This window comes from Plasmodium gaboni, chromosome 5, assembly GCF_001602025.1.
Source record: "Plasmodium gaboni strain SY75 chromosome 5, whole genome shotgun sequence".
Classification (NCBI taxonomy): Eukaryota; Apicomplexa; class Aconoidasida; order Haemosporida; family Plasmodiidae; genus Plasmodium; species Plasmodium gaboni.
This window is the reverse complement of record NC_031485.1, coordinates 445,498-457,997: the sequence shown is the minus strand read 5'-3', so window position 1 is coordinate 457,997 and position 12,500 is coordinate 445,498. Positions and strand designations below refer to the sequence as shown.

Sequence of the window (12,500 nt, the reverse complement as noted above, 5' to 3'; positions counted from 1 at the left end):
ACATTATAAAATTCATATGTCCCTTCATGTTAACTTAACTATGAATAATAACACCTTTTTAAAAAATAAAAAAAAAAAAAAAAAAATTTATTATATTATATTATATAATATATATATATATATATATATATATATAATATATATTTCCTTTTCTTTTTTTTTTTTGTGTAAGGATATAGATTAATTTTGATAATTCTTCCTGAATATGCAGATGAAGAAATAATACATTTAACGTTATAATTATTTTTATCATCACATATATATATATATACATATATATATTTATTTATTTATATATGATCCTGTTTGTTTTTTATGGAGAGGTATAAATTATTTGCTAATCAAATAAAAGAAGAAAATGAGAAGATCGTTAAAAAAATAATTTATGTAAACAATCGAATAAAGTATAAAGAAAGTAATAATAATAAAATAGGATATAATAATTATTTTATAAAAAGTTATGAAGATGAGAAAAAAGATAATGTATATAAATATTTTAAACACAAAATAATTAGTAGTAAAAAAAAGAAAAGATATTTAAATGAGACCTTTCCATATTTTGATATATATAAAAATACAAATGATGCTTTTAAAAATAATTTAAATGGATATAAAATATTTGAGATATTAAAAAGTTATGATGAACTAGAAATTTTTAATTTCTGTTGTAAAAATAAATTAAAAAACTTATCATATATATATCATCAGTTCATACAAATTATAATAAATAAAAGAGATTTATATAATATTAATCATATATTATTATTAATAGAAAATATACGTAAATTAAATTTTTATCATCCATTTTTTTGTAAATTAATATGTAGAGAAGTATGTTTAGACATTTATAAAATTAAAAACCTTAAACAAATAACATCCTTTATTAATTTTTTAATGCATTTTAATATATTCAATTTTTATTATTTAAATAAAATTTATAAATATGTTAACTATTTAATTATTACTACAAATAAATGGGATGAATTCATAGTTGCACACATAAACAATAATGTATATAATAATATAGATATGCATATAAAAAACACACAACAACACACTTCAAATATAGAAAAACAAAATAATTTACAATATAATCAACTAAATGAAAATAAACATGAACTTCTTCCTATCTATCCTAGTGATATATCTATATTATTAAATTCCTTTTTAAAATATAAATATTTTCATATATCTTTATTAAACTTATTGATGTATATATGTAATAATAATAATTATCCTCAACTAAAACATAACTCACACACTTTATATATCTTGTCAAAACTTTCAAATCATTATTATTTTATAAATAAAAATTATTACTCTAATGTATTCTTTAAATTATTTAAAAATATTATCAATCAAAAAAGAAGAACACATGATCATTCTGTCTTATTATTAAAAGGTTTTTATAATATATGTAAAACGTTTAAAAGTAATAACATTTTTCTAATCGAATTATACAACTTGATTCTTAAAAATTATAGTTTATCAAACGACTCTGCTTATAATATAAAAGAACATAACAATGTAAATGATCAATATGGTTCGCCCTTCATATTATATAATTCTAAGAAAGAAACAAAAAATAAAATAAAAAAAAAAAAAAAAAAGGAAATAAAAAATAAAAATAACATGGATAATATAAATAGTAATAATAATATCAATAATATCAATAATATCAATAATATCAATAATATCAATAATATGTATAATAAAAATTATAACAGTGTACACATTATGGAAACACAAAATGTAATACCCTTACAACCTTTTAATAATCACATAGAAAATAGTAATTTAAAAAAATTAAATATAAACAACCCCAATTTAATTATATACAATATGAATAATACAAAGAAACAATATTTTAAAAACCTATTTGATACCATCAAATATATCATATTATTTATAGAATTAAAAATAATTAAACAATTCCCTTTAAAAAAAAAATATGTGAACATAGCTGAAATTGAATTTTTTAAAAGAAGGAATTTTGAAAGAGATAAGGAAAAAAATGTATACAAATATATTGCACAAAATATAAGTGAAGAACAAAATCAATTTATGCAATCATTATTAACACAAAATAAAAAAGAAAATTCTCAATTTGATGATTCAAACTTCAATTTTTTATTTTATATGAATTATTTAAATAAAAGAGATTTTAAAAATTTTCAAAATGAAGGTGAAGGTCAGTCCACAAATGAATCTACTGATAATATTGTAGAGAAACATATTCAGGATGATCATCAAAGAAAAAATGAAAATACAATAAATCAAGGAACAGATATACATTATGAAAATAAAACAATAAATATAACATCTGAAGATATAAATAATTACCTTAAGAACAAATCAAATGTTAACTTTAACTTAAGCGATTCAACATATTTTTCTCATATATATTTCAATTTGTCTTCCATGCAGGTTTGATACAAGCAATGCAATAACATGACTTTTTTTATATCACAACAAAAAAAAAAAAATATATATATGAAAAAAAATATATATATATATATATATGTGTGAATATATATATTTATGCATTTTATTTTTTCTTGTAGTTAAACAAGGAAGAGGAAAATATACTCAACAACAGTTTTAAAGAATTATTAAAATTTAAGGACTGTATACAAGAACTAGACGTGAATGATGTTGCTGACTTATTCTATTCTTTAACCATTTTTCAAATTTTGCAAGTAAGATGGAAAAAAAAATAAAGTGGCATCCTAAAATAACATATATTAATGCACACACATAAATACATACATGTATAAAATATAGATATGTTATTCATTTTTTTTTTTATTTTATTTTTTTTTTTTTAAGGGGTATCCGCAAGGTACCATTATTAAAAATAAATTTGGATATTCCAAAGTCCAGCAAAATGAAGAAAATGAAAAGATATATAAAATATTGTCAAACATTATAATTAAAAAAATTATTAACATAAAAGAAGAAAATATTTATAAAATAATTTTGAGTTGTGCAAATTCTGCTTACTCGGTAAGGAAATACCTGAACTGTTCATAATATTATTCCACCAAAAAGTGTAATATATATATATATATATGTATATGTTTATTTTTATAGGATGTTTACTTGAATTACTACTTAAAAAATTTTAATAGATATATAAAGTTTAGCAAAATGAGAAAATTTATCAATTGCTAAGACCTTAATATAACAGATTCATTTGATTTGAAGAAATATTCATGAGAATAATTGAAATTTAAATTTACAATTTTTGTTTGTGTGCAGTTGCATTTGGACAGTATTTTTGTGTGTGCAGCTAGCTGTTCTGTAGAAATATCTGAAGAAAAAAAAAAAAAAAAAAATACATATATATATATATATATATATATATATATATATATATATATATATATATATATATATATGTGTACTTTTCTGTTTTTTTTTTTTTTTTTGTATACCTACTCGATAATAAAAAAAGGTTACGTAGTTTTAAATATTATCCTTACCATTTATTATATTTACATTTTTATAAAATTTTATAGAATAATTGTAGATGCAGAAAAGTAACATAGGGTAATAATTTATTAAAATATTTACATTAGTAATATTATGTGTATTTAACTAATGTAAAGAAATTTACTAGTAATTTTTTTAATTTTTATTTCATTTTTTTGTAAATCTATATTTATAGAAAAACAAATGTGGGTTTAAAATGTTACTATATAAAATATCATTTCCTTATGGTATTTTTATATTTTTATATTTTTATAATTTAATATGTTTATTGGTTCATTAGATATATGATGATAATTATATGTATTACTATTATTATTATTTTTTTTAGTTTGTTTATTTAATATATTTGTCTCAACGGACAAGCTATTTTCTTCATTAGATTGAATTGTTTGATTATCAATTTCCTCTATATTATTATAATCTATAAATTCTTCAATAAAATCATTTTTTCCTCTATCAAATTTCTTTTAATTTATAAGGGCATTATCATAAATTGTAAAAAATATAAAATTATAACTTTCTAAAATATCCTCACTTTTTATAAATACCTCTTTTAAAACAGTTCAAGAAAAAAGAGGAGTTTTTTTTTTTTTTTTTTTACATATCTACCATATGATATAATAAATGTTATATAATAATCCCAATATTTTCCTAAATTTTTGTAATAATAATCTATTAAATAATTCATCATTTATAATATTTGTAAAAATTTTTGTATCATATCTAACATAACTCATTTCAATAAAATTTAAAAAAAGTTTTCCATAAAATTATAATAAAGAAATTTATTAACACTATAGTTTGTCACATTAATATCGTTCATACTATAAATATTTTCAATATATAACAAAATTATAAAAAGAAGATTGTTCCTTGATGCTAATAAAAATGGACTCCATATTTTATTTTGAACTTTTCTTTGATAACAACTTAGTGTATTATTTATGTCAATATATTTTTTTATCAGTATTAAAATGTGTATTTATATTTTAATTATTTGAACCTTAATCAATTCTTCCATATATTTTAGTCTACATATAATAACATAATTCATTCCTTGGGAATGTCTACAAATATAAAAAAAATATGTAAATGAATATATCTATATCTTAAAATATTTTATAAAAATTATAAATAATAAAATAATACTTAATTGATAACAAAAAATTTTGAACTCTTTTATTTATTTTATTAATTTTATTTATTTGATTTATTTTATTTATTTGATTTATTTTATTTATTTGCCTGTATACCTTTAGCACACATTTCAATATTAAAAAAATATTTTTTATATATCATAATCGACTTCTGTCGACTTGAACAAAAACAGAACTCGCATCACGTCCATCTTAAATAATGTTGTTCTTTTTTTTTAATTTTATTATATATGTCTTTTTTTTTTCTAATACATAGTAATTTAAGATCAAGAAAAAAAATATAACAAAAAATAGAAATAAAATAAATTAAAATAACTACATAAAAAGACAAACAAATAAATCAATATGTAATATAAATATTAAACAAATCATCATCAAATTTTAGAATATATTAAGGAAATATAAATAAAAAATTAAAAAGGAAAAAATATGAAAAAATATGAAAAAATAATAATTGTAATAATATGTAGTCATTAAATTATATGTGTGTATATTTTTTTTTAATAAAAATATTATATATATATATATGTGGGTACACCAAGCAATTATCACTATGGAATAATACATACATATATATATATATATATATATATATATATTTTTATTTATCTTATAATATGGAGAAAAAAAAAAAAAAAACTACACAAATATCTTTACATTATTTTATTTCATTTCATTCACAAAATAGTCTAATTTATTTTGAATATATTATTAAAAAAATGGAATATATTTTTTTTATTTTCAGAATGTTCATATATATGATTTAACATAATATCATTTTTAAAGCTATCAGTTTCATTCATGTTTAGGTTATCACTTTTGTTCTTGTCGTCTTTATTTTTATTTAAGTAATTATTATATCTTGTTCTTTTTATTCTTCTTGATATAATTTCTTCATAAATATTTTCATTATTTACAAAATTATTAAATTCGAGGGTATATACAGTTGTTCTTTTTTTTTTCTCTCTTAATTTTTCTTGCATATCTTTTATATAACACTTTTTACATATACAAATAGTTTGATAATTACTTTTTTTATTTGGTTTTATATCATTATTAAAATTATAGTACATATCTTTCTTTTCATCTGTTATAGATTTTTTAGGCCTTTTTGATGAATTACTTAATATTACATATTCATTTGTATTACGTATTTTTCTTACTTGATATTCATCCTTACTATCATCATTATATAAATGGAATTTTTTAAAAGTCTTCTTTTCTTTAAGTCGTGATGTTGGTACATAGGTTTTTTCTCCTCCTATATTTGGAGTATATATATCTTTCTTATTAAAAAGTCTATTCATTCTTTCTGTATCTCTTTCATCAAATAATTCCTTATGCTTTACTAATTCAAAATTTTTTGCATACTCATTTAAATAGGTAACCTTTTCCATAATACAATCAAAATAAATAAAAATCAAAAAAATAAAAATTAAAAAATAAAAATTAAAAAGTAAAAATCAAAATAAAAATGAAAAAAATTGGTTGTGTACAAAGTGGGACATAATTCCATTAACGTGCAAATATTTTATAACAAAAAAATGAAATCAAAAATAGGAATAAAATAATTACACCATCAAATTAAATATATATATATATATATATATATATATGTATTTATTTATATATTCAGTTATTTATTTATATTATATCTTGTGTGCTATATATATTTGAAAAAAAAAAAAAAAAAAAAAAAAAAATGTTGTAGGTAGCTAAATGGAAATATATTGTACATTATGAACTAAGGAAAAATATAAGATAAAATTACAGCTATTAATTTGAAATAAAAATAAAATTTATATTATTATGTCTACTATTAAGGATATATTACATATATATATATATATATATATTAATTTAAAATCAAAATTGATAAAAGAGAATTTTTTAACCTTTATGTTTTATCAATTTATCGATTGTGTAAAACACTTGTTTACTTTCATTTAATCATAATGTTAATCAAAAAAAAAAAAAAAAAAAATTAAAAAAATAAATAAAAAAATAACCATTTTAATATTTTACAAAAATATTATGACTTGTTCATGTTAAAAAGTATGTATTTATATATATATATATATATTTTTTTTTTTTTTTTTTTTTTTTTTAAGTAGCTATTAGAGTAAATTATGATATTAAGTTATGATAATATTGTCTACTTATACCCATGTTTATAAAGTTATAAAAGCATATAAGGTTCAAAAATAGGACTATAATTTTTACCAATAATTTTTTTTTGTTTTTATATTTTTAAAAAATCATTAATATATAAACTCCCTAAATAAAAAAATCTATATTTCATTTGTATTTACAATATGAAGAATACTTAAACAGGTATTATTGTGTGTATATATATTTCTCATCTTTAATACTTTTTACAAGTATAAAAAAAAAGGTCGTTAAAAAGAGGATAGATATAAGCAGAAATATATATATATATATATATATATATGTATATATATTTTTTTTTTTCTTCTCTTCGATAAAATAAATATCTAAATTTTTTTTAAAATATTTATTACATTTCTTAAAAAAATATTTTTCAATATATTTACAATCTAATCAAAGGATTCATAAACAATTTACAAATCCATTGGCAATAAATACATTTATGTATGATAGAATATACATTTAAAAAAAATATATAATCTTTTTTAAAATGCAATGGGATTATCATATATGTTCTTTAAAAAATAAATTTTAAAACTTTAATATTAATAGCAGTTGTAAATATTTAATAAAAGGTAATAGGTAAAATATATATATATATATTATTTATATGTATTTTTTTTTTTTTTTTTTTTTTTTAAATTTTGTCGTATCCATTGAAGGGTGCCTATATAATTACTATAATTAATACCATAGATAAAAAAATATATACAATATATATAAATATATATATATATTTTATAATTTAATGTAATATTTTTTCGAATTATTTTTATTTTCCTCTTTATTGAAAAATGTTATTAAATAAAATATATAACAAAATAAAAATATAATTTGTGAAAAGTTAATAGTTATAATATATATATATACTATTTATTTATATTTTTTTTTTTTTTATGTCATATCTTTTTAAGGTAAAATTCATATGAATATATATATTTATAATCTATATAAATATATAATTATAATAAGAAAAAATAAAATAAAAAAAAATTATGATTTCATTTTTATGTATATATAAAAAAATATATGATATATATAAATGGAACATACTTAAATAATTACAAAAATAAGTGAAGAATTAAATATATAATATATATTTGATAATATGTATAAATAAATAAATATATATATATATATATATATATGTTGTGTCTGTATATATGAATATCTCTTATTATTATGGATGAATATAAATGTATTAGCTGTTTTGAGGACATATATGTAAATAATGAAAAGAAATTATATTTTTTTGATATATGTAAACATAAGATCTGTGGAGAATGTGTAGAAAATCATTTAAATAAATTGAATAAACAACATTGCCCTCTTTGTAAAGTATCAGTAACTAAAAAAAATGTAGCTTTGTTTGATATTGAAGAACGTATATATGCTAATCAAAAAAGTGTAAGATCTAAATTAACAGAAATATTTAATAAAAGGAGACATAATTTTGAAAATACTCCTTTATATAATAATTATTTAGAAAAGGTAGAGGACATGATATATGTGTTAACTAATGAGTGTGATGAAAAGAAAAGAAAAATAATTGAAGCGTATATAAAAAAGTATGAAAAAGATAATTATAAGTTAATAGAAGAAAATAATGCACTTATTTATGAAAATGAAAAAAAAAAAATACATGAAATAGTAAAAGAAGAAGGGAATTTATATGAAATTATTAAACATAGACCTATAATAAATAAAGTACATAATGAAACATATGTACATTCATTAATTAAAGAAAATCCAAAATTTTTTGATGAAGTCAAAGTAGCTAATATTTTGGAAGTTCAACCACAGCCATTAAATCCAGCTTATAAAAATGATACAGATATACCTATACGTAAATATTTTTCACAAGACGAATTATATCAAGCAGATTATGCTGGAGGATATGATATTAATGTAGTATTAAAACGATGTGATATAGAATTTAATAGAACTATTTATTATAATATATAATGAAAAAATGTGGAATTTTTATAAATAGATATGAAGATTATTATTGTTATTATTATTGTTATTGTTATTGTTATTTTTTATTAATTTTTTTTTTTTTTTTAATTATTACTACCCAACTTAATAAATGAATATATATATATATATTATATATATGTATATTATTTTTTTTGTATTTATCAAAAAGGATTTAAATTTTTAGTAAATTTTTTTTTTAAAAATTTTTTTTTTTTTTTGAAGTATATTTATTTTTAATATATTTAACTTTCTATTTCGTATTTGTATGTTTATTTTTTAGAACCTTTTCATTTCTATATCATTCTTATAAATAAAATATATATATATATATATATATATATTATTATTATTATATTGTTTCATGATTTGAAAAAAAAAAAGAAAAAGGGACACATAATTAAAACATAAATATTATATATTATGTATTTAATTTTTTTATATATAAAAATTTCTGAACAAAATTATTAGATGTGGATGTGTTTACCATCCAACTAATATTCTATAAATTTATATACACATAAAAATATATTGTTTAGGTGTGTATTTTTTAAAATAATTTATATCCCAACCTAGAAGAGGTTTCTTTCTTCTTTAAATTAATCTATATATTAAATTATATAAAAGAATAAAAAGTTTATTAAGAAAATTATATACTATTGTTATATATATATATTACATATATAATATTATATATATATATAATATATATATTTGTTGGAAAATACATACACTGAATATATTATGAAATATATATATATATTCATATTTATACATAAATATTTATTTTTTATCTAAAAAATATAATGTGTTTTATGCTTATATTTATTTTACCATTAAATTATGTGCTTGTTTTTTTGTATTATTTTATTTTATTTTTTTTTTTTTTTTTTCTCCTTCCCACCTTTCTACATTATATTACCATTAGGACATTGGAACCTTTGAAAACATGAGTTTTTCATATATGGCAATAAAATCATATATGCTATATATATATATATATATATGTAGTATATATCACATAAATTATAAATATATTTAAATATTAAGTTTATTTATTATTATTATTATTTTTTTTTTTTTATAAAAATAAAATCCTGTTGTGTTTTTTTTTTTTTTTTTTTTTTTTTTTTTTAATATATTTGTTGTTAATTATTAAAATAAAAAGGATGCTTTTTAAATTTAAAAAATAAAAAAAATATGCATATATTTTTAAATAAATAAATAAATAAAAATATATATATATATATATTTATATATATATGTAGAAATAACCTTTACCTAAACAGGTTATATTTAAAAATAAATATAATTAAATGAAGAGTACATATTATAAAAATTAATAAACCTAAATAAAAGGCGACCATCTGAATGTTGTAGTACATCATAATTATTGATTTAAAAAAATATCCCTCATAATATATATATATATATATATTTATATATTTATTTATATAATATTATTTAGAATGGAAAGAAAGGTAGATGATTTTTATAAAGTGATTCAAAAGGAAGTGTTAAATTATTTTACATGTTCGAATGGAAAGAATGAATATTTGAGTTATGAAAGGATAAAATTATTAATAAAAGATATGATTGCATTTTTGAATGCTGAGAGTTATTATATATTTACGAATGCATATAGAAATGAATATAATATAGATATGTTATATACCCCGCGATTGTTTTCATTTACCTTATTACCACATAGATTAGATAAGAAATTATTAGAATTATGTAGGTGTTGCACATTATTATATTCTGAATTATTTGATAATATGGTATGTGATTTATCATATTTATTAGGTATTTTTGATAATATTAAAGAGCATGATTTTTTTTTAAAAAAGATGTTAGAAGTATGTAAGAAGGTTTACGTTGATAATAATAGTAGTTGTAGTATTAATAATTGTTATCGTCGAAATATTAAAGATGACATTAGATGTGTTATAGGTAGATCTGATTATATGACTAATCGTAATAATGATATAATAGATAATAAAGAAAAAAATGATTATGAAAACATAGACGATAAAGATATAAAACAAATAGAATATAACACAATATCTGTTGCATTTGGAAATCTTTCTTCTGTTTTATTTAAAGGACATAAATACATGCTAAAACAAATATATAAAGAATATTTTCCATATATAGAAAATGAAGAGGAACAAAAAGAAGTAAATGAAATATTAGATAAAAAATTTGATAATAATTTTTTAGAAGGAATTATTAAATGTTTTAAAAAATGTCATGATATGTATATATCTGAATATATACCTTTATTAGGTTCCCATAAAATTATTATGTTAAGTATATTACATGAGGAAGATTTTAATAGCTTTGATAAATATCGAACTATAAATGAATTAAATAAAATAAATATAAATATAAAACCTTTAACAATAAATGAAATTAAATTATTATTTGAAAAGAAAAAGATTTTTTTAAATTATAAAAATGAAACATTAACAGATTCTTTAATCAGAATAAAAAATAAAGAATATAATCCATATAATGAGATATATAAACCTGGAAAACTTCTAATCGATTTAAACGATATAGAAGATAATATAAATATAATAAATTATATACTTGAAAATATAAATATATATCAACATAATATATTTGAAATAAGTGTATTATATTTTAGATCATTATATACACCTGATCATTTTAATGAAGAAATATGGAAAATAAGAGAAATGTTTGAATTTTCTGATGCTATTAAAATACCTTCTTTACCTTATCAACTTGTTGGCTCGAAAAAAATACAAATGTTATTATTAGATGATAATATATTAAAAAAATATATTTCTTTGAATTTAAATAAAGAAAAAAAATCAGATGAACAAATCATGAATGATATGAACCTTTTAAAAAAAACCTTTGCCTTACAAGTAGATCCATCTCAAAATATAAATGAACCTATTATTCAAGATGCTATCAAAAATCAAAATAATTATTTATTAAAACCTCAAAGAGAAGGAGGAAAAAATAATTTACATGGAAATCAAATCAAACAAAAATTAATGCTTTTCTATGATAATAATCAAAAACAAACACTATCTCATTATGTTTTAATGCAACGATTATTTCCATCATGCTTTACAGCTATACATTGTAGAACTCAAGAAATTAAAAATGAAACAGATACAATAAATATTTCAAATGAACAACAGAAAAAGAAACCATCACATCTTACACAATTCTCACTCGAAAAATCCATATCTGAATTTAGTTTGTTTCATAATTTTATTTTTTATAAAAATAAAAATATTTTAAATGAGCAGAAAGGATATTTAGTGAGGACTAAAAATTACAGTGAAAATGAAGGCGGGGCTATTTGTGGTATATCAAGCTTGGATTCTTTTTTTTTAACTCAACACTGAAGAAAAAAATAAAATATATATAAAAAATATATATATATATATATAATATATATATAATATATATATAATATATATTTGTGAATTTCTTTTTTTTTTTTTTTTTTTTTTTTTTTTTTTTTTTTTTCTTTTTTTAATAAAAAAAAAATTTATTTTTTTTTTTTTTTTTTTTTTTTTTTTTTTTTTTTAAAAAAATTATTAAATAAATTAATAAATTTTTTTAAATTTTTTTTTTTTAAATAAAATTTTTGTTTTTTTTAATATTTTTTTTTTTTAAATAAAAAAAAAAAAAATTTTTATATTTTTTTATATT

At 17.1% G+C, this 12,500-nt stretch overlaps 4 protein-coding genes and 1 pseudogene across 4 annotated transcripts, besides 1 other annotated feature; 3 read left to right on the top strand and 2 right to left on the bottom strand.

The window, feature by feature from the left end:
• Positions 1-315: 315 nt before the first annotated feature.
• On the top strand, positions 316-3,174 carry PGSY75_0512500 (hypothetical protein; the record flags this gene model as incomplete). The annotated part of the gene is made up of 4 exons (XM_018784405.1): positions 316-2,427; positions 2,565-2,699; positions 2,830-3,006; positions 3,094-3,174. 4 exons carry the CDS (start codon positions 316-318, stop codon positions 3,172-3,174), a joined length of 2,505 nt encoding a protein of 834 aa, XP_018643060.1.
• A 490-nt stretch (positions 3,175-3,664) lies between these two features.
• On the bottom strand, positions 3,665-4,843 carry PGSY75_0512450 (hypothetical protein; annotated as a pseudogene; the record flags this gene model as incomplete).
• Positions 3,665-4,843: a sequence feature.
• A 498-nt stretch (positions 4,844-5,341) lies between these two features.
• On the bottom strand, positions 5,342-6,049 carry PGSY75_0512400 (hypothetical protein; the record flags this gene model as incomplete). Its single annotated transcript, XM_018784404.1, has 1 exon — positions 5,342-6,049. The coding sequence occupies one exon, from the start codon at positions 6,047-6,049 to the stop codon at positions 5,342-5,344; it is 708 nt and encodes a 235-aa protein (XP_018643059.1).
• A 1,954-nt stretch (positions 6,050-8,003) lies between these two features.
• PGSY75_0512300 (CDK-activating kinase assembly factor) lies at positions 8,004-8,786 on the top strand (the record flags this gene model as incomplete). The annotated part of the gene is made up of 1 exon (XM_018784403.1): positions 8,004-8,786. One exon carries the CDS (start codon positions 8,004-8,006, stop codon positions 8,784-8,786), a length of 783 nt encoding a protein of 260 aa, XP_018643058.1.
• Positions 8,787-10,267: 1,481 nt separating this feature from the next.
• On the top strand, positions 10,268-12,190 carry PGSY75_0512200 (glutathione synthetase; the record flags this gene model as incomplete). The annotated part of the gene is made up of 1 exon (XM_018784402.1): positions 10,268-12,190. One exon carries the CDS (start codon positions 10,268-10,270, stop codon positions 12,188-12,190), a length of 1,923 nt encoding a protein of 640 aa, XP_018643057.1.
• Positions 12,191-12,500: the final 310 nt, after the last annotated feature.